The 22,851-nt window shown below is 46.4% G+C and overlaps 1 protein-coding gene across 6 annotated transcripts in view; it reads left to right on the top strand.

Annotated features, from left to right (window-relative positions):
- The window catches only part of ATP11C (ATPase phospholipid transporting 11C), a 63,288-nt gene that overhangs the window by 5,616 nt on the left and 34,821 nt on the right, over window positions 1–22,851 (top strand). For all 6 annotated transcript variants that reach the window (XM_064159177.1, XM_064159174.1, XM_064159178.1 and 3 more), the window contains exons 2-6: window positions 13,650–13,769; window positions 16,315–16,404; window positions 20,514–20,594; window positions 21,544–21,651; window positions 22,260–22,388. In XM_064159177.1, coding sequence (XP_064015247.1) covers window positions 13,650–13,769; window positions 16,315–16,404; window positions 20,514–20,594; window positions 21,544–21,651; window positions 22,260–22,388 — 528 coding nt within the window. The remainder of the gene's footprint in view (window positions 1–13,649; window positions 13,770–16,314; window positions 16,405–20,513; window positions 20,595–21,543; window positions 21,652–22,259; window positions 22,389–22,851) is intronic.

Raw genomic sequence — 22,851 nt, 5'->3', positions numbered from 1 at the left:
AGCTGCATGGAAATATTCGTGCACACAGTTAAGTTTGGAGAGGTCAGAAATGGCTGTAAGGAGGGATTGGAAAGCACTGGTCAAACATTAATGATAAAGGGTGCTGCCAATTAAACCTGTGGTGGACAGAAACTCCTCTGTGGAGTGTAGCAAGTGTCTGGAGGCTGTGTTTTATTCTTAACTCAAACCCATTTTTGTCTCTGGTTGGTATTTTGCTCAGAATAATAATAATGGTTGTCTGGGCTGTGTGGGGAAGGTTTGGAACTGAACAGACCTGAGTTGCATCTGAAGGCATGATGATTTGCTTTTAACAATAAAAACTGTAAAAGCAAACAAGCTGTCTATTAATAGCAGACTTTTCAGCCTTGCCTTTGATTGATTCCATCCTGTTACCTTTAGTTTATGCACTTCCTTTTCCATTAAAACTGCTGTTTTCTGACTGGAACCTTTGATGGGAGCAGGTTTAGAGTAGATACTAGAAAAAAACTCTTTACATTGAGGGTGGTGAGACACTTGAACAGGTTGCTGAGAAGGTTCTGGATGCCCCCTCCTTGGAGGTTTTGAAAGCTGGGTTGGACAGGGTCTTGAGCAATCTCGTCTAGTGGAAGGTGTCCCTGTCCCTGGCAAGGGAGTTGGAAGTAGGTAGTTTTTAAGGTGCCTTGCAACTCAATCTATTCCATTAATTTATTAATCTATGTCTAGTGAAGACTTGTTTTTTTAACTGCTAGCTGAAAGCAAAGCTGGTGGAGAGCGTTATTGGAATCTGTTAGCCAGGAGAAGCCTTCATACCAGAACTGGTTCTTGTTCAGCCAGTGACCATGCTTCAGCGGTGCAGGCTGTGTCCCTGTGAGCGTCTTCCTCCTGCAGGACCCACACTTGTATCTTTACTGCAGCAGAAAGACAGCCTTTGGCTGATGATTCCTCAGGTATGAGACTCCTCTTGGGGGACCTTAAGCTGCTGTCCTTGCTGAGAAAATGTGGAGTGGGCAAGTGGGAGAACATCTCTTGTGATACCTGCAACTGAGATCTGCCCACTAGAGGAGCTAGCATCTCCGTGGCAGTGGTGAGGGAGTCACTGAGTGAGTCCTGGGTGTCTGGGAAGGGTGAGTTTTCCAAGCAGCTTGAACATGGGGTGACTGAGTGCACTGTTAAACCAGTTTGCTTTGCCCTGAAACTGTTACTTGGGATTTTTTGAGGGAGTTTCCTGGATTTAGTTGTGTGTAGGAAGCAAGTAGAGCAGAGGTTTTCCCACTCAGCTGGTCACTTTGGTGGCCTTCTGCCCAAAAGTGCCCCCAGCTCCCCCACCAAGCCCTGCCTGGGGGAGCAGGTTAAGTTATGGGTGGGGAGCTCTTGTCCTGGATAGGTCATCCCGAGAAAATCCTTTAGTTCTGAAGTTTACTTGTTTTGGAGTTCTCTTTAATCTGCCTTTTGTATCTCATCTCAGAACTATTTCTGTGTTTGCTGAGGTCTGGTGCTGGGAAGGATGGGCTGTTTTTTTGCCAAGCAGGTTTTGCCAGTGTTGTAAAGAGGATGTTGTGGACCTGCCTGTGCTCTCCCCAGCACTCAGACTTGGGCTTTGAGCTTTGCAGGTGTCGCCTAAACTGCAGGGAAGCTGGAGGACCTTGCTCTCATCTCCTGATGCCGCTGGCTCCCTCAGCTTTTTATGTAAACAGGAGAAAGTTCTTTCACAGTGAGCATGACAGAGCACTGGAACAGTCTGCCCAGGAGGGTTGTGGAGTCTTTCTCTCTGGAGATACTCAAGATTCACCTGGATGCCTTCCTGTGTCATCTAGTATCGGAGATCCTGCTCTGGCAGAAGGTTTGGACATCCAGCTCCTAACCTTCTGTGATCTCTTGCAAGTAATGTCTTTTGTTTCTTCTGTGTTATAACACCAAGCAGTGTTGAACTTTGATCTGCTTCAGTCTTCTCCCTTGTTCACATGGAGATTTGCAGCTTTTTCTGACTTGAGGGGACCAGGCAGTGCTGATCCCTGGCCACTCAAGGTGCCAGACCGTGGCTATTTGCTGCCTGCTGGTGACTGACCTATGCTGCAGAGAAGCTTCGTGCTGCTGGGTGGTTGCTGGTAGCCGGTGCTGTGCAAAGGACATGTTGGTGTGCTGTGCTCAGACCATGTCTTGCCTTGAGGGACACTGCCAGTCCCAAAGTGTGTCCTGCTCATTAGAAATGGGTAAGGAGGCCACTGCTGCTCACGTTGCTGATTGTAGGCCAGTTCAGTTGTTTGGGTTTTTTAAATTTCTTTTTACTTCAGTTATTCTATAATCTCTCTCCCATAGCTTTGCTCTCTCTGGCTCCCTACACCCTTTCCATAGGGCTTACTGCACAAGGCATGCCTGGCTACCCACAATGTAACCATCACACTGCAGGCTGCTGAATTAGAGTTATCCTGCTAGTGAGTTGTTTGCTGGCACCTCCCTGAAATGGTTAAACTTGGTTTGGGCAGTTAGAATTTTGCTTTCTGTCTTAAACTCTGCTCCAAGACTGGTGCATGGAGCTGTATGTGGATTGCTACCACCTTTCCATGATAGCAGAGTGATACTGTACTGCCTGTATGCTGGAATAAATGGGAGGCTGTTTTAAAGCATAGTTTACTGACTTCTGGCCTGGAGGAAACTCTAAAGCTTTCTTCTTGTAGAAGGTACCCTACAGCTTCTGCCCTCACCTAGCTCCTGCCTGGCAGTGGCATGGCTGCTGGGTCAGGAAAAGCTTGTTGTGCCCAGAGGCTGCAACAACTTAAATGTATAGATGCATTAAATATGCACGTATGCAATATGTACACATTAAATATGCATAGCAGCAATATATAGAGGTGCATTAAAAAAGACTATATTTATTTTTGCTTAGAAGCTTTCTCAGGCTTTGCCAAAATCCAGGGAGCTACCAGCCAGTGACTGGCATGAAGTCTCAGTGGGATGGCCTCAAAGTGCATTTGGATATGCAAGTAGGAGAGTGTGGCTAGGTGGGGAGGGGAGCTGATTGTCCTCCTCTCCCTTGGTTTTGATGCTTTTGTAGGGATGCTTGCTGCTGCTGTTGCTCAGAACCAAAGATGTGTAAAAAATCTCTTTAAAGCTTCTTATGCAGTTTCTTCTACATGTCATCTGCAGTATGGCCATCTCACTTAGAATCAGAGTTGTGTAGAGTGGAAAAGACACCTCAGATCATCAAGTCCAACCATTAACCCAGCGCTGCCAGGTCACCACTAAACCGTGTCCCTTAGCATCATGTCTACATGGCTTAAAAACCCCCTCCAGGGATGGGGACTCCACCACTGCCCTGGGCAGCCTGGGCCGTGCCTTTACAACTCTTTTGGGGGGAGAAATTGTTCCTCATGTGCAACCTAAACCTCCTTTGGTGTTTCCTCTTGTCCTGTCATTTGTTCCTTGGGAGAAAAGACCAACTCCCACCTGGTTCCAGCCTCCTTTCAAGGAGTTGTAGACATCCAGGTGGTCTTCCTTCAACTTGCTTTTCTCTAGCTTCAACACCCCCAATTCTGATCCAGTTTAAAGTCCAGTTTAAATGGAGTCATCATTGGCCTGTGCCCATGGTCCCAGAAATGAGCAAGGCTCTCAAAGCCAGGTAGAGCCCCAGTTTCCTTGCTAGCAGGAGCCTCTGTCCACCCAGGCGGGCCAGGATCCTGTAGTGACAGCTCAGGGAGGGGACAGGACTTGCTTTTGGGCACCTGTTGCATCTTGCTGACTGAAGGTTGTTTTTTTTTTGAGGGGGGGGAAGTGACTAGAGTAGGGTTTTTTTTTTGCAGATAGAATTCCAGTTGAAGCCAGTTTAGGTTAAAAACATGCCTGCTCTTGACGTCCAGCTGTAACTGATAGTGTTTGTAGTCCTGTTCCCCTTAATGAAAGCTTAATGCACTTATTTTTGATCTGGCTGTTTGTGAAGGGCTCTTTGTTTCCCTCCTGCTGCAGAAAGGAAGGGTGAGCTGTGGTGCCCGGGGATTCTGTGAGCAAATCAGCCTTATTTTTGTTAACAACTTGAACAGGATTCCTGTTAACCTCCTTCCTGGTCTTGGATGAGTAATGCTTTGCCGAGGGCTTTTTGCTCAGTGAGTTCAGCTGAATTTTGTGGGATCTGTAAATAGAAGGACCCTTGCTCTGACCCCAGCCTTGCTTTCCTGGGGTGTATGCTGAGGGCTTGGTAATTCCTAGCTGTGTATTTTCAAAGGGGCAGTAGACAGCCTTTGTGTCTGGCCTTATCTAAGCTGTACTCCTTAGGAAGATGTTGTAAGACCGTTGAAGTGGGGAACAGAGGCAATATTCGCTTCATAGCTGTAATTTTGGTTGAGATACTGTAGCAACCGCACTGGTTTGCAAAACAGGGATCCTGCTTTCCTTGTGCCATAAGTGAACTAGAAAAGCTGAGTAAGACATGCAACAAGCAGGGCTAGACAATTTGAAGCATTTCCTTGGTATTGCAATCCAAAATCTTTTCAGCAGTAATCAAAATGAAGTGCTGCTAGGTTGCAGTGACACTGCGCTTCGTCGCCTGGGTCTCAACTGGCTTAAGGGGAGGGGAAAAATTCTCACTGCTGGGAAATTAAATGTAGGAGGAGAACAAAAATCCCCTTTGTGAGCAGCTCTGCCATCTTCTGTTGTGATTGCTGTGTAATTCCTCCTTGGTGTTCTCTCAAAGCCAGGTGGCTGCTGCCTGTAGGGACAAGGTCCTGGGCACTGCTTGAAGCTGGGGGGATGCTCAGGCTGCACTGGGGGCACCCACTTGTCAGCAGCCTCACTTTTCCAGGGGCTGGAAATGCAATACTGATTTATTGTTGTTATTTTGGCCTGTAAAGTGGTGCTTTGCATGTCAGTTTTGTTCACTGAGTTGTGAAAGTTTTTCTTGTTTGTTTCTGTTGGGCTCGATTTAGGTTTTTTGAGTGTATGTGGTGTGGGATTTTTTGGGGGGGGAATTGTTTGGAAGGTTTTTTTTTTGTGTTGGTGGTTTGTTTGTTTCTTTTGTCCCTCTTCTTTTCCTTCCAGTTCACCTCTTGTTTGCTGAGGGGTTGAAGCAGTAAAGTGAACTGCCATGCCCAGAGGGCTGTGGTAGAGTATGTCATTCCCAAGGGCTCCATTCTTCCAGCGCAGTTGGGTGGATGGAAGTGGGACTTTCCACTTAACTACCATTCCAGTAAGTGCAGAGGGGGAAGATCAGATCTACGGAGAGGAGACCTTGGGTGAAGGCACTTGTCTTGATAATTGAGAGCAGGAACGCCCTTATCCCAGTGCCTGTCTAGGAAAAGTGGTGGATGGGGATGGATATGACTCATCTCCCAGGATGCTGGCAGGATGGGCTCACTTCTGCAGCTGACAGTGCTGGGATGGACCACACCAAAACCACTTGAGCACCAAGCCCAGCATCCCAGGCCCAGTTCAGACCTCATCTCTGTGGATAAGCAGATTTCCCTTCTCGTGCCAAATGTATGCTGCTGTTTTTTCTCAGCCAGCTCTGGGCAGTTTGTGCTTTGCTGGAGCTGCTCTGCAGCTACGTTACCCAGCCCAGCAAGAATATTAGCCAAAAGGATTTCCTGAAGATAAGAGTTTTAGGCCACATGTTGAGGATTTTTCTCCAGACTGGGTGGATTGCAGTGCTCTGGTATCCTGGTGTAACTCTGCCTGCAGCCCCAAGGCCGTTGGTTGCTGTGGGATCCAGAGATTAAAATACTCTCAACGGGATCTGGAGCATGTGGAGCAGGGGGTGAAGTAGGTGATTTCTCCCTGTCTTACCCCCTTTATCTCCTGTTACTCCTGTGGAAACATGTCTCTGCAGTACAGCAAGGGGAGAGTTATAAAATCACAGCTTTTACTTTTTTGGAGTCAAAAAACAATCTGAACTGGCCTGAATGAGCAGCATGGTTGGACTGGGACCTCAGGTATCTGCTGCAGGGGCTGAGGACACACCATAATGCTGGTGTGAGGGTTGGCTGTGCCTGGCAGCCTGATTCTGATCTCTCATTCCTCCCAGTGACAGAACAGCTGTCTTAGGAGATGGCTTGACTAGGGAGGGTGTATGTGTGTGTGATGCAGACTGGGTAGTCCTTAGTACCAAGCCTTGCTTCTAGGGGTTGCAGCAGTGATCTGCATCATGGCAAGGGGTTTGTCAGCCTCTGCCCTGGTGGGTGGGCAGCTGGGTGGGCTTGCTTCTCGGGGGGAAACTGCTCTGGGAAATGGGGTTCTTACTGGTCAGCCAAAGCCCAGCTCTAAAATGCTGAGAAAACTTTAAAAAGGGCAAAATGTTTGTAGGTGGCAGAGGTCAAAGTGATGTCTGGCTGTGCTGCCATGCATAACCTAGCATTTAGGGTGGTTTTTTGTTTCCATAACTGAAGAGTTCAGGATTTCAGAGGACCAGAAAGCAGTGGGAAAACCAACAAATTATAGCTTTGCTGGCTGATGCAAGCATGGACAATTGCTAACTTGGAGGGGTTTTTTTTGCAGTTTTCACTTTAATTTTTGCCAGGGCAAATCACTGCTCTGAAGAGCTCAGTGCCCTGCAAAAATAGCTGCCGATGAGCAGACATATGTGCACAGCTTGAGCTGGGGACAGGAGGGAGGTAGAGGTTTGAAGATGGGAAGACCTCATCGTATTTATTTGGTGACCTCTGTGAAACATTTGGCTCTTACTCAGAAGTCCTTCTTCTGTTCTCGAGTCTGAAGTGTTCCTACAAGCCTGAATTTTCTATGCCGGCAGCATGCTGGTCAAACTCTGCTTTTGGGCTGCCAAAAATAAAAATCTGCTGCCTGCCTTTGAAGCTGAGCCATGGTTTCATAACCCTGGCTGCCAACAGGGCAGGAGAAAGAGTTGACATAGTGAAAACTTCCCAAAGTGGATGCTTGTGTTTGAACAGGACCAACAGATTTTCCACAAAACAGCGGTGCTGAAGTAATGTTATCTCAGTCAATGTCTGCTGCCTCTGGTCTGGGTTTGGCTTTCTGCATCATATGTGGGCATGGCTTTCTGCAGAAGGCTGCTGTGGTGAGGGACAGTGTGGCAGATTTGGGGGAAGATTCAGTACTACGTGATTTGAGGGTAGACTTTTCATTAGATGGAAAGAGAAAAACTCAACCAAATCAAACCCTACACCAAAAAAAAAGCTCTTTTTGGCTGTCACCACTGTTTGCGACACTCCCTGAGTCCAGGAGAGGGCTGGACCCTCCTGGAAATGTATTATCTGGGAAAAAAAAACCCTTGGATTTCCTCACTCCACCCTTCTTAAATCTTTCAAGTATCCCTTTCCCCTGTTCTCCCCGCCCCACTGTGTGTCTCTGCTTTTATCGGTGGCTTTGTTGGCCAAGTCAGCTTTTCCCGGAGACTCAGCCTGGTTGGACTCTGCTGTTCTCCAGCCTATTGTCCTTGGTGAAGGTGATCGTCCTGCAAGCCCATATGGTGAGACAGCATGTCCCCTTGGGACGGGGGACAGAGAAGTACTCTGGCTGGGGCCCCTTGTGTCACTGGGCACACCTTGACTTGCATTAAGGATGTTGTGATCTGGGTTGATAACTGCTCTGCTGTGCATCATCCCTACCAGGGACTAGGGATGAGGTCTGGGTGATTGTAGTTGGGAAAACAAAATAGGCATTGGTCCTTTTGGAAGGTGGACTGGGCAGCCTTTAAAGGTTCCTTTCAACCCAAAGCATTTTGCCATTCAGTGGTTTTCTTGCAGCTTCTCTTCTGCTTGTTGTTCTGCTTGGTCCAGAGGTTTGCAGATCAAGCTCCTTACCCCAGCTGGAGCTGGATTTTCCTCAAGGGTCAGCGCTTGGTGATCCTGTTCTCTCTCTGCTTGAATATCAGTAGGAGCTTCAGGCTCAACAGAGGAGAAGAGATACTGGTTTAAATGTCAACCATTTGCTCTCCGCAGGTGCTAGCCTGCCCTGTTCCACTTCGGGATGATCAGCAAAAATCCCCTCCGGTGGCAAGCGAGCTCAGAACTGTGCTCACCTTCAGCCCTTTATCTTGGACCTATGGGCTGTCAGTATTTGAAATGCAATGTTGGGTTTTGGCCTCAAAGACTCTGCATGTCACTGACCCCTTCCCACAGGCACAGTGGGGTTGATCCTGATCGATGGAGCCCACTCTCTCTGCATCAGGAGATCTGCCTTAAAAATGTGGTCAGCGTGGGTAAGCACAGCCTGAGCTGCTAAATCATTAAGAGCTTTCTCCCAGCATTACCTGGACTTGCAGAGAAATGATTTTAAGGACAAAGTCATAGAAAAAAAATTGGCAAGAAAAATTTTCAATTAAAAATGTATCAACTTGGGCTGCTGGATGCTTTGGGGAGGTTATGGTAAATTGGAGGAGGCTTTTTCACATGGCAAATGCAGAGTTAGGTGGTTGGTTTTTTTGGTGGTTCTGGGAATAAGTGACACAGGAGCTGGAAGAGGCTGTTTGGGAAGGGAATGGTGTTATTTTTGCAGGCTGCTTCTGTAAATCAGGTCGTCTTCTCCACTACTTTTATGCTAAATGAAACAGTGTGGCAGTGGTTAGGCTTTAAACTATTCATGAGATCTAAGCCCAGTAATGTGATTTAATCTTTCTTCTGCTTATATTTAACAGAAGCTATGCCTTCATTCACATGTTTGAGCTTTGTACTTGCACTGTATAATCATCTCTGTTTTTAGCAGATGATTTTTTTTTCTTCTGTGAGTTATTTGTGTTTGGTGCTTGGAGATGTCTTCAGCAAATGTGAAAGGAGTCTTTTTTTAATTAGTTAGCTCTGGTTTAGGTGCTATTTGAAACTAGTAAATCAAATGGTAGGGTGTTTGGGTGTTTTTTTGTCTACTACTACATATTTTTTTCTGGAAATGGGGCCAGCAGGTAGCACAGACACTTGTTTTCCATATGGAGGATATAATTAAACACTATGTTTTGCAGCTGCCCTAGAAATAGCCCACTTAGAGAGGCTCCTCATGAACAGTGGCTGCAGAGCACAGGGGTCACCTCTCCTGTTGAACTCGGTCAAACTCCATTAATTTTTATCCAGGCTGGCTAATTTTTACCTAGGTTTTCAACTCCTGAAGAGCTGCTTGAGTCCTGTTTGTGGTGCTGTGATGAATTCCCAGAAATCTGGGGAGGTGGGTGAAGAGGAGCCTCTCTGGGAGGCTGTTGTGCCTGGGCAGGACATGTTTGTGGGAGAAGAGTCACAGGATGTTAGGGATTGGAAGGAACCTCCACAGATCGAGTCCAATCCTCCTGCCAGAACAGGACTGTAGACTCTAGCTCAGGTCACACAGGAATGCATCCAAACAGGGCTTGAAAGTCTCCAGAGAAGGAGACTCCACAACCTGTCTGGGCAGCCTGTTCCAGTACAGATACAGAGAAAAATGTGGACAGAGAGGAAAATAGGCTTGAAGGGAGGCTTGTCCAAACTCAGGTGAAGAATTCAGGGAGTGCTGTGGGCTGCAGACATAATTCCACCACCTCTATGTAATGCTCCAGCAGCTTCAAGTCGTAAATATTGTTGGGTCATTAGCTGCACCCATGTGCTTTTTTAGCCCTGGTCTGACGCCTTCAAATTATACCCATGCCTACCTCCTTAAAGAAACCTTTATAGCAAAACCCAAGCCTTAGCTCACCTTGGTGTTTGAGGGTGAACAAAGGAACATTTGGACAACGTAAGAAAATGTGTCCTTTTTGAAGCTGCTGCTGGTGATTTGGCTTCGTACAAAGCCGAATGTACAGGAAGGTTGGGTTGCACCAAAATATGCAGCACGATTGTTCTGTGTCTGCTTTTGTCCACGGCATGAGGGTGGCTGTATCCCAGCAGCAGCAGCACTTTGTCCTGCCCCGGTGCTGCCGCTGTGGTTAGTTATTACTGCAGCCTGGGTCCTGCCCCAGCTGGGAAGCAAAGACACATAGTCAGCTGCCAGCTCAGAAAGATGTGCCTGGCAGAACAGCTTCCCTAGCCTCATCTTTATCTCCTGTGATTTGTGTTTGATCTCTGGCTGCTGTCTTCCAGCTGAGCTCCTTCAGGAGAAAGCTGGTTCGGATGCCCTGCTGAGAGGCTGACTTGCTGATGGACTTGGTTAAACGCAGGAGAAGCAGAGCAGGAGCCCTGTAATGAAGCTTGAAATGTGGCAGGGCTGGAGCACCTTCCCTACGGGAACAGGCTGAGAGAGTTGGGGCTGTTCAGCCTGGAGAGGATAAGGCTCTGGGGAGGCCTTCTAGCAGCCTTGCAGTGCGTGAAGAAGGCTAGAGGAAATCTGGGGAGGGACATTTTACAAGCGTTTGTAGTGATAGGGTGTGGGGGAATGAATTGAAGGTGGAAGAGAGGAGACTTAAACTGATGTTAGAAAGAAATTCTTTACAGTGAGGATGGTGAAACATTGGAACAGGTCACCCAGGGAGGCTTCAAGGCCAGGTCAAACAAGACCTTGAGCAACCTGCTCTAGTGAGAGGTGTCCCAGTGGGGGGTTGAAACTAGATGATCTTTAAGGCTCCTTGCAACCCAAGCCATTCTGTGATAACAAGAGACTTGTGTCTTTGAGGCTGGTCTTCCAATGGTGCAAACAGCTTTTAGCACAACTACCTCCTTCTCTTCCTCCTTTGGATTTGTGTCCTCTTGGTTTGTGTCTCCCAGGCTGCTGCTTGCATTTGCCAGCCGTGGGAGCTCTTCTAGGTTGCTGGGGTGCGATATGGCAGAGAAGGGACTGGAGTCACCTACCAGCATCCCCACGGCCTCGTGATTTGGTGGGAGGATGCAGTAAGCTTTCCACCAGATGGTCCTGAGGCTATGGGCATTCTGACATCACTCATTTTTGGTGCCTCTGATTCTCCCAGCACTCCTGCAAGTATGATGCCTCAAGCAGAGAGAGGTGATGAAGTGCATGTTGGGGAAATGTAATTGTTTGTGTTCTTAAATAATCTTTTTGGCAGGCTTGGCTCTAAACAGCAGAGAACAAACTCACTTTTTTTTTTGCTTGCTGACTCCTGCACCATGGGCTTGACAAAACCCCACCAGGCAAGGAGGCAACTGTTTGAATTGTATCCAAGGAATATTTTCTTCCCTTGGTTTTTTGTGTTTTTTTTTTCCACCATCAGAATTACAATTTTGATGAAAGACTGTTGGGAAAGTTGTCTAAATCCTCTCCCTGCTAATCTTCATCTTTTGTAATTTCCCCCAAAGCCTGAGTTGTCTCCTAAGTCTCTCTTGAGAGCTGTTATTAAGACATAGCAATCTATTAGTGACCCAGTGAGCTGCTGGAGGTGTGCTCATCAAAAGAACAGCTTTTAATTGCCAAACTGAGCCCATGCCTCTCACCATAGATGTTGTGGTGTGTGCCCACTTTCTGTGAAGGGAAAAAAAGTGGAGAGATGTGACTTGAAGCCTTTCAGCTGCTTGTACAGCAGTGTGATGTGTGACACCAAGACGTGGTCAAGGGAATGGGAAATGGAGTGCCAGGAGTGGTGGGAGGCTGAGTAGACCACAGAGGGGAGGACTTTTACCTCTGCCACTGTAGAGGGCTTTGATGTCTTGTGGAGGGGGTTGCCATCATCTTTGTAGGAGATGCTTTAAATGACTGAAGAGAAGTTGAGGGGTAAAAACTCACCTAGGAGTTGGTGGTGATAAGGTAGTGGTAAAAGAGAGTAGTAGCCTTGGTGAGCTGACACCACACCTGGGATGTGGCTTCCCTTCCTCACATGCTCCATGTTTTCTGTGGCTAACTATGGATAGTCTTGCAGAGTGAATACTTGTGCATGTATTTCCTGGAGTGTTTTAACCAGAGCTTTGTTGCTTCCGTGCCAATGCATGTGTTGGCAAGCCCTCCCCCCTGCTCCTTCCCATTGCTTGGCCGGCAGTGTGGGTAGGGGAAGCTCTTGTTTCCTCCCTGTGCTGGAGGGATGCTTGCCAGGCACACCCAGCTTCTGCCTAGGGGCATGACAGGGCCTTCAGGCTTGGGGACAATCTGTCTGTGCTCCCTGTGGCTGCTCTGTCACGGGTTGAATGGCTCTGTCTCCTGCTCCTGGGGTGCAGGTTGGTGAGACCCACAGCTCCATAATGCAGCAGATGCATCAGGGAATATTTTTTGGATCTGGTTTGTAGTTCAGAAGATGTACTGGTCACTGCTGCAGGTGATGAGGCTGGGAGGTGCCCAGCCTAAGCTGAGGTGGTGGCATTCCCTGAATGGGAGCATGTACCTGGTAGTGGTGGGGTCCTAGTGGCATCCAGGAGGTGCAGGGACACTTGATAAAGTTAGATAGTGGTTGGATTTGATGAATTTAAAGGTCTTCCTCACCTGAAACAATTTTATCATTCTATAATATGGTGCAGGGATGTGAGAAGCTTTTATTCTGCTTTGAGCATCAACTGCTGGAGGTCTGAGGATGGCTGTATCAAGAGCAGTCAGCACACCAAACTGGGCTTGGGCACAGTGTAAAAACACATCTTTAAAGATGCTGAATACATGGGTAGGAGCAGGTTAAGGAAGATCTGCTGCTTCCTTTGGGCAGCAGGATCCATTCAGGTGAAGAGGGCTGGATTAGTTTTTGGTTGTGTTTTATTTTTATACTTCTCTCCAGCAGCAGTTGCTCCTGGGCCTTGCTGTCTTAGTGCAGTTGTTTCCAAAGCACCTTTTCTCCAGCTGGGTTTTGCTTGCAGCTTGACAAGCTGCCTGCAGTGGGCACTTCAGACAACTGGGGTGCTGAGCCAGACCTGGGGCACACCAAGGCATCTACCCATGGCAGCCTGCACTCATCTTGAGCAGTTAACACATGGTAGGGGTTTGGCATTTTTGGCACCTGCCTTGGTTGGATTTCAAAGCAAACAAATGCTAGGCTTGTGGAATAAGACTAAGTGGAATATGAACAACATCTGTTGGTATTTTAGCAGCTCTGCTGCCTGCTAATGGCCTTGAACCATGAACAGTGACAAATGCCTTCCTTGCTCATATTTTAAAGTCCAAAACCTTAGCTCTGAGTTAACCTTAGCCTGCTCTAAGACCATTTCTTTTTCACCCACCTTCTCCATCTGCTCTTAGTGGATGTTTTAATTTAACTTTAAGTACAACCTTTCAAAATGCTTCCTTGTGCTAGCCAGGTCTCCTGCCTTGGCTGCAAGCATCTGTGACAGGGACAACATTTTATGCACAAGGTGGAATCTAGGCAGAATGAAAAGCCAACATTTAAACTATTGCACAGTTGTGTTGCTTTTAAAAATAGACTTCACTGATCCACAGAGACTCTTGTGTGTACTGCACAGCCTGCAGCTGAAAGCTGTTGGAAATGGAGCCCACAGCATTGCACCGTTCACCCAGGAGCCTTCTTCTCAGAGGTGCTGGCACTGACAGGGACCAAGTCACAAGTTAGTCATGGGTTTGCTGTTTGAGGGTTGCACTGAAGTAGAGCGCTGTGACTTTCAGTGCATTCAGATACCTTGTTTAGGATCATAGGATGCTAGGAATTGGAAGGAACCTCTGGAGGTCGAGTCCAACTCCCCTGCCAGAGCAGGATCACAATCCCAGATGTACCTTTTCCTTCTCTGTGCTGGGGCAGCGAAGTGAGTTTATCATGGATCCAGCTGCCTTATTTGTAACGGAATGGTGCATTTGGAAACTGGAAGCTATTAAATCTAAATAGACTTTTTTTTTTTTGAGCTAGTAGCTAATTTTTCCCTTCTTTGGATGCCCAACAGTGTGCTGGGGAAGAGAAGCGAGTTGGGACGCGCACCGTGGTGGTCGGGCACCGTCCTGTGTCGGAAACAGATGCGTATGTGGCACAAAAGTTCTGTGACAACAGGATCGTCTCTTCCAAGGTGAGCCTGCTCTACTGGTGTGGTTGCATCCTGCCTGTCTGTGTCCCTGCTGGTGTATTCACCCTGGTTTTGTATGATGGAGATACACCAGATTGGAATCAAAGAATCATTAAGGTTGGAAAAGACCTTTAAGATTGAGTCTAACCGTAACCCATCTACCATGACCACTAAACTGTATCCTGGAGCACCATATCTACATGTTTCTTGAACACCTCCAGAGATGGCAACTCCATCACCTCCCTGGGCAGCCTATTCCAATGCCTTATCACTCTCGCAGCAAATGTTGGATATTTTTCCAAATATCCAACCTAAGCCTCCCTTGGCACAACTTAAAGCCATTTCATCTCATCCTGTTGCTAATTACTTGGGAGAAGAGATCAGTGCTGGTCTTGCTACAGCCTTCTTTTATGTAGCTGTAGAGAATAATAAAATCTCCCCATAGTCTTTTCTTCTCAGTTCAAGAGAGATGTTGAGATACTGAAACATGTCCAGAGAAGTGCGACGAAGCTGTTGAGAGGCCTGGACTACAGCCCTATGAAGGGAGGCTGAAGGAGCTGTGGTTCTTTAGCCTGGAGAAGAGGCTCAGGGGTGACCTCATTGCTGTCTACAACTACCTGAAAGGAGGCTGTAGACAGGTGGGGGTCAGTCTCTTCTCCCAGGCAAGCAGCAACAGAAGAAAGGGACAGTCTCAAGTTGTGCCAGGGGAGATCTAGGCTGGATGTTAGGAGGAAGTTGTTGTCAGAGTGAGTGATTGGCATTGGAATGGGCTGCCCAGGGAGGTGGTGGAGTTGCTGTGGCTGGAGGTGTTGAAGCAAAGCCTGTATGAGGCACTTAGTGCCATGGTCTGGTTTGATTGGCCAGGGCTGAGTGCTAGGTTGGACTGGATGATCCTGGAGGTCTCTGCCAACCTGGTTGGTTCTATTAATTCTCCAGACTAAGTCCCAGCTCCTTCAGCTGCTCCTCCAAACCGCTCACCATCCTCATTGCTCTTCTCTGGACAGGTTGAAGGCCCTCAGTGCCTTTCTTGTACTGTGGTGCCCAGGGCCAAGTACAGAATTCCTCAAGGATAGATATAAAGGTCACTTAGCAAGTGGAGAAGCCTCATACATACTTCACACCACAGCTCCAGCCTCTTCATTAACACTTTTTTCTTCTTGTCTATCTCATTGTGGGTACATTCTTCTTCCTTTTGGCTGCATGGGAGCAGAAGGCATGGGCACATTGGGTTTGTGGGTTTGCTTTTGGGGGGGGGATGTTTTATGGTTGTGGGTTTTTTTTTGGTAATGCTCTCTGGCATCCTCTTTTGGGAAAGGACAGGTTGTGTACTGCAGCACAAGACCACCCCAACTTAGGTTTCCAGAAGGGAGTGGTAATCATTTTAGAAATGAACAGAAAATTATTGTTCCCTTTTTCTCTTCTTCCCAGGGGTTTTCCTCTCTTGAGATAGGACAAAAATAACCAGCTCTGTTTATCCCTTTGGATGAAAGGGGAAACATTCATAGAGTATTAATGCAGCTTTTGTTTATGGTGGAAAACTGTGATGACGCTCAGCTGCCTTCTGCTTCGCTTCTTTTCCGTGACATTCGTGAAGCTGTTGCAAATGATTGGAAGCCAATTGGAGTAAAATATCAAACAAGTGGCATCTGATATTGTCAACACAGCTGGATATGTATTGCTCAGGACTCATGATGCTCAGCATACAGTTAGGCTTCAGCTTTACTCTCCTTGAGCTGTAAGGGGAGGGTTTCCTCTTCTTTTTATACAGCTTGGATATTAGTTATTTTTTATGTCTCTGTGCTCCCTGAGTTTATGCTGAGGAAGTTCTAAGTCTAACCATATTTAACTTCTGTAATGTTCCCATTGACATTTCCCTGGCATGCAAGAAGGTCCTTCAGAGAGAGGACACCTTCCACTGTTTCAGTTCTCTCTGACAAATGATTTGTTTTAGCACTAATTTTAGTTCTTCCCCATTTATTTTGATTGTTGTGTCCTTGCTCTTTTTCTTTCCTGTTTCTCTTTGCTAGGCACAAACTTTTTGTACCTTCTCAGTCTCTTTGTATAATTAATTGGGCATCAGTCTTGAGACTTGGCTGCTTGAAAGATCAGGTATTAGACTCATTAGTTTCCATGTTGTTCTTTAATTCCTTATGTTTTCTAAAGCAAATGATTTGGCAGCCTTCTTAACCTAATAACAAATCTATGTGAACAACATGGCTTTTTTTTTAAGCAGAACTGCAAACGCTAAGGTAGATTTTGAGAATATAAATCTCCCCACTGTACATTACCTCTTCACAAAATCAGGTCTCTTCAAATGCCTGTCTAGAAGTTGTTTGATGAAGCACAGTCTGTTGCTTTTAACTCTTTTTTACCCTCCACCATCTTCAGGTCAGGCCAGGACCGCTCAAGGCAGCTTGCTGTGATGCTCATGCTGGCTTAAAGGGAAAACTCCTTTCCTATTTGGTGCAGATGCTTCTTATTTTGTAGCCAAAGTCTGCAGTTAGCCCTGTGCCTTGGTCTGTTTGTGAGCCCTCCTCTCTCCCTGCAGTACACCCTCTGGAACTTCCTCCCGAAGAACCTTTTCGAGCAGTTTAGAAGAATTGCCAACTTCTACTTCCTCATCATCTTCCTTGTGCAGGTAAGAGCTTGTTTGATGCCAAGGGTGGGATTTATTTGCCTTCTGATAGTAAGCAGAGGTTGAAGGAAAGGTTCCAAAGCGACTCTGCTGCTTCCAAGTGGTTTGGTTTTGTGTTTTTTTTTACAGCTGGAAGCTGTTACAATTCGAGCACAGCATCCAAGACATAATAACAATTAAAATGTTGAGAGGTGATGTTTGAATGAGTGCTTAAACAAGTAAATCTTAATTCTTTAACCATTAAGATCAGTGGTGAAAATTCATTTGGTGCTACAGAACTAAAATCCAAGGGTTTTGTCACTTTTATTACTTTGTATCTAAGCAAGCTGTATGATTATTTGTTTATTTTAGCTGTAGTGAGTTTGAAGGCAAGCAGGAGGGAGAGGCTCAGTAAAAAGCAGAAGATGCATAGCCTGAGTTTTGGGAATGTGGAGAAAGCTGCTCTGCACAGACAATGTTTACACACAACCAAACTTTTTCTTCTCTGTGCTTTTGCTTAAGGGGCAAATCTTGAGCAGCCCTGAATACTTATTTTCTGTTCTGTCAACCAAGAAAAGCAGGCTGCCAAAATGTGCTTGGGAGAATCACTGCAGTGCATTTTCTCACCTTTTTAAATCCTCAGGCCTGAGGCTCAGCAGACCTGCTCTAGGGCTAAAAATGGGCAGCAAAACTTTATCCCAGCAAATGAAATAACATCATGCAGCTACAACAAGCAGTCTCCTGTTGGGTGGCTTCTCTGGGCTTTGGTTGTTTGGATCTGAGGCATTGCACTCTTCTAGGCTGCATGTTTAAAAGAGGAGTGTCTAAAATGTCTTATCCTTACAGTAACAGGCTGTGGCTTATTGTCACTGTGGTGGCTGTTGCAGAAGTGAGGGATCCCGAGATCAGGGCTGAGGATGACTGCTGGCAGTGTTGTATGGAGGGTCATCAGCTGGCTGCTCTCCATCTCTTCATTTCGCTGGCACTGCTCCATTTTGTCAGAGTGCATTTGTAATTTGCCTTGAACTGCAGCGATGCCCCAGAGTAGGGCTGTCCTTTTTGTGTAGCAGGCCATTTAATGATGCAGTATTACTTTTTATCTGCTGTCCCTCTGGCCAGGGGGAACGTGGCATGTTCTTGATTGTTCTCTACAAAATCAGTTGCAGTCCAGCTGCTTACCTATTTTAGCCACAGACGTATGCAGATGAGTGAAGAAACCTGGCTGTACCTTTGTTTTTTACTTTGTGAGCATGTCTAAAATAGGAAGCAGCCCTCATGTTCTGTTAGAGATAAAAACAAACCCAACCAGACAAAACCCAACCTGACAGCACTAATGGACTTGCTGCCCTATAGAGTAACCGACTGGCCCTGGGCGCTGCTTGTTCTGGAGTTGTCACTTCCCTTAAAAAAAGCATTCAGGGCCACTCCATTCACTTGAAATACCAAGGGTTATGCCTTGATAAATGGCATCTATAGCTTAAATGATGCTGGTTATCTTTAAATTGTTTTGAAACTATGGAATTGCCCTGCATGCCATGAGGAGCGAAGTATCACAGCGCCTGGGCAATTGCCTGGTGCCTCCGCTCTACCTGCTGCTGAAAGCCTTTCTCACCATGTCTGTGACACTCTGATTTCTAGGTCTCATGAGAGAGCACATGCTTTAAACATAAAACCCCAACTAGTGCACTGACAGGGTTCCAAGTAGCTGTGTCTTTGGTTCGTCTCTTGTAACGCTCAAAGGGTAAACTTCTGGTGGAAATGGCTGGCCCGGAGTAAGCATAATCCAAGTGCATTTGTAGACAGACCAAGCTGATGGCACTAAGCTAATTTAGGTGGTATCAGGAATGAAAAATGTCCCTTTTGATTGATGGAGATGACTTCTGGATTGTGATCTTCAGTTTCCTAAACAATGAGTTAGAAACTATTAAGTAACAGGAGGGTCTTGTCGCTTTTAAGTGGCTCCAAATGAAGGTGTTGAAATTCTAAAACAGCTAAAAATATCTTCAAAGGAGTCTTACTTTCCACCACCCACAAAGGGGAAGAGCAGTATCCAGCTGTGAGCTGTGCACTGAGTGCAGTTTCCAAGTAGATAAATGAGTTATTTTGGGGACTTCAACACTTGTGTTTCTGTGTCTGTAACAGTATTTGCATGGGCAGAAATTAGATTGTTTGTTTAAACAAATGCAGCTGCATCTATCTAGTGCAGAGAACTTCCTCTTAGGCAGCAAGAGCTCCTCTCCCTTGCCCTTCTCAGTTAAGTCTTTTTGTATCTCCAAGGTCTGTCCAGTTTTTCCAAGATAACTTTTGGCTGAATGGCTTAAACTTCAATGATGCCACCTAGATGAGTGTCCATCCTGTGCTATATGTCATCTGCCCATAGAATCAACCAGGTTGGAAGAGACCTCCAAGGTCGTCCAGTCCAACCTAGCACCCAGCCCTATTCATCATGTAATACTTGACCCCATCCTCACTCAAGATTAGTCCTCCGAAGTCTGGTTTCTAGCAGTCATTTTGTTTACACACATCTTACACCCGTTTGAGTGAGCCAAGGCTTTGTGCTTGTTGTGTTTATCTTGGTTTACCCTCACATTACCTACGCACCACTTCCCTGGCTGCTTCTTGTGGTGCATCTCTTCCACTTCAGTATCTTCTGGCTCTTCTCTTTGGATGCAATAGTGCAGGGTAAAGTTGCATTGCACAGCATTTCAGAGAGTTAAAATTGTCCATGTAGCTCCCTCCTAGCCGATAAGAGCAGTCCTGTCCTTAACACAGCATTTTCCAGGCAGCCTAAAACAATAAATATCCAGATGCTGCTCTTTGTGAGCGTGCTAGGGAAGCACAAACAAGAGAAGGGAGACAAAGTCCCTTTGTGGGGACACAAAGCCTTTCTGCTGAGCTTCCCCATCCCTTTCATCACAGCCTTCACCATCTGTCTCTTGTGCTTCTGTCCTCTCTGGAGACAGCAGGAAAAAATGCCAGTTCTATGTGGCCTGGTTTGAAAGGTGGGGCAAAGGTGCAGCTTTTCCTCCTTCTCTTATGATATTTCTTTGTAGTTATGAACCTGGTTCTGCCATTCTTACCCTTCAGCCTAAGTCATGCTAGAGTGAAGAAGAAACAGCATTTTCCCATAGCCTCAAGGTTTAATTAATGATGAAGAAGCTTGGTTTTTGCTGTAGAGCTGGCTCAAACATCACTCCAAGCTGGGAAAAGATCCAACCATCCACCCTGGGGCCCTTGTCTGGTCGCTCTGCTCAAATCATGCTCTGAAGTCCAAATTTGAGACCTTAGAGGCAAAATGTGGTTTTCTGTTTTGCTTCAATATTCATGTTTCATTCTGCAGTATATTTCAGTAGTAATTTGGGCTGGTTATCCTGAGCAAGTTTGGTTTCAACCTTTGAGGGTCAGGATGGTTAAAGATGACTGGTGGTGTCCTCCCCTCATAGTGAGCCATGTTTTAAGGCTAAGATGTGCCTTGCTTTCACTGCCTAAGAGGAAGAATGTCCCTCCTTCAGCTCAGTGAGAAACTGAGGGTATTTTTCATGTCTCTGCTCCACTCTTCTTCACAGCCTCAGTCTTAGAATCATAGAATCAACCAGGTTGGAAGAGACCTCCAAGATCATCCAGTCCAACCTAGCAGCACCCAGCCCTATCCAGTCACCTAGACCATGGCACTAAATGCCTCATCCAGTCTTTTCTTGAACATCTCCAGGGACAGCAACTCCATCCCCTCCCTGGGCAACCCATTCCAATGGCAAATCAGGCACCTTGGCATCTGCATTTTGAGTAGTATTTATGTATCTCATCTCCAGCAGCCCATTCATCCAGGCTTATAATTTCCCACTAGAGCAAGGTCAAATTTAGGTTTAAGTTGCTTCTGATAGGATTTTTCCAACCTGAGAATATCCCATGGTCTTCAGGAAGAGGTATTGCAGTCTAATCAAGATGGAGAGCACTCCTGGGGATGCCTGTGCTTGTTCTTCTCATATGACCCTTCCTTTCCTTCCTCCTTTGCTGGACTACAACTTGCCACAGTGGAATTTTCCCCACCCATCAGAATTTTTGCTGCTTCTGCTTCCTGAAACCCAATTGTCAGCAATACTTTAGTTTGGGGTTGGTTTTTTTTGTCTCTGCAGGTGATAGTGGACACCCCAACCAGCCCAGTGACCAGCGGCCTCCCACTCTTCTTTGTCATCACTGTCACAGCTATCAAGCAGGTAAAAATATCCGTTTGAGGAGAGAAATATGCTCCTTGGGACATGTAATGGAGAAAATGATGAGCTTGATTTGGAATATGCTTGGAGGTCACCAAAACGGGCTGGTGCTTTTCAAGAGAGGCTGCACGTTGAGTGTGGTTGTTGGCCTCTCTTGTTTCAGCAATGTAGAACATCTCTCTCTGTACTGCTGAAAGCAAGCCATGAGGGTCAGGAAAGGTTACTGCTGTAGTTTTGGCTTTACTTGCATTTTTCTTCTCTTTTTAGAAATGTTCTCAAAGTCTTTGCAGGATGCAGAGACGTGCTCCAAATATAGCCCATGCTCTGCTCCTGTGTTGATCAATGGAAAGGACAGGTTCTGTTTCACCATTTAGTGCTGAAAATATGTGGGCCTTATCTTTTGGTGCCACTCAAACCCCTTTTCCTCCCACCATGTGCATGTGCCATTTAAAATTTCCTCTGCAGAAGGACTGGAGGATAAAAGAAGCTTCTCCTTCAGGAGCCATAAAGGGAGAGCTAGAGTAAAATCCATCTGCTTCAAACCTGAATGTTTAATTCTTTCAGTAAAGACTGAAGAAGAGGAGTCTCATCCTGTGTTACCATAGGGAAGAGTTGCAGGGTGTTTTATTGACATTATCAGCCTGTTCTTGCCAGTGCTGAGAAGAATAGAAACATGTTACAGGAGTTTAGCTGCTCATTGCATTCACTGCATGTAGATAATTTGTGTGTGATATTTTAACCCGTTCTGAATCTGTCAGAGATCCATGTGAAGGCTTTAAAATAGTCTTTCAGTCTGAGCTCCTTTAGTTAATGTTTTGTCAGGCATGAAGGAGGTCTGAGAAATACTTAATTTGTTATTTTTTCAAGCTCTCCTTCTCTCTCCATCCCACTTACCCTCTTTCATAGTTTCCTTGCTTCATTACAAGCTTGTTTGCTGTATTTGTGTGCCTAGGGTTACGAGGACTGGCTGAGGCACAGAGCTGACAACGAAGTGAACAAAAGCAATGTCTTCATTGTGGAAAATGCAAAGCAAGTGCAGAAAGAGAGTGAAAAAATCAAGGTAACCGTTAGCAGAAGTTGTGTGTGGTTATCACGAAGCTGATGAGAGCGCGTGGGTGTGTGGTGAGGCAGGGACAGGGCATGAGGGATGTGCTGTGGTTAGATCTGCCCTGGCATGCTCACTTTCAGATGAAATGCTCTGAGAGCCGTTCCCAGTTAAGGAGTGAAACTGCTTTTGTTTGATTGCTTTTGAAAAGCTGTCTGACAAAAGCTGTAGCAGGGCTGACAAGTGACAGATCTGTCAGCGCTTTGCACTTCTCTAGGACAGGCAGTCCTCTTCTATTTCCAACTCTCCCAAGGACACCAGGAAAGTACACTTAGCTTTGACGTTAATTTATCACACCACACTCCAGACAAGTACAGTCTCTTACTCCACCTAGATTTAGCAGAGAAATGAATGTTAATGGTGCCACATGGGCACTCTGGCTCCATGCTGGGCTGGAACGGCTCTTTGAGCTCTGCAGTGAAGCTTGGGGACTTGCACATTTCTGGAACCCTAACTTTGCTTTTAGCTGAGGTGATTTCTTCTAGGCTTTGAGAGAAGCTAAATTCATAACCATCTAATGACAGCCATGAGGGCTTTCCACATAAGTGTTTCCTTGCTTCCAGGTTGGAGACATAGTAGAGGTGAAAGCAGATGAGACCTTCCCTTGTGACCTGATATTTTTGGCCTCGAGCAGCATTGATGGGACCTGTTACGTCACTACAGCGAGTCTTGATGGCGAGTCCAATTTCAAGGTGATGATGGGGATGGATTGGGCAGTGTTTGGGAGCCAGTGCTGTGGGGGCTACTCAGGTGCCCAGAGCTACCACTGAAGGTTGCTTAACCGAAGGCTGCTCCAATAGAGCCCATCCTTGCGGCTACATGGCTGTGTTTAACAGCTCTTCCCTCCATCTGCTCCCAGTGCGTCAGCCCTGCAGCCCCTGGGGATTGTTTGTTTTCCATTTGGTCTCCAACAGCCATTTCTGCTGGCACTGCCCCAAACTGAGTCTCTCTTTATTGGGATGACTTTGCTGCCTTGCTGCCCATCATGGGCAGCATGTTTGTGCTTCCCTGCTCCTGCTCTTGAGTGTCAATAAAACAGAGCCTGTAGCTGTTTCCACTCCCTTTCCTCTACCTGCCAATGCGTTTGTTATTTAATGGAGCTTTTTTTCCAGTGAGATCTGGGACTTTTTGAGGCAGTATGTCTGGAGTTGTTCA

Source organism: Pogoniulus pusillus, chromosome 19, assembly GCF_015220805.1.
Source record: "Pogoniulus pusillus isolate bPogPus1 chromosome 19, bPogPus1.pri, whole genome shotgun sequence".
NCBI classification, from domain to species: Eukaryota; Metazoa; Chordata; class Aves; order Piciformes; family Lybiidae; genus Pogoniulus; species Pogoniulus pusillus.
The sequence above is the reverse complement of the archived record's forward strand: the minus strand, read 5'-3'. Positions and strand labels throughout refer to the sequence as shown.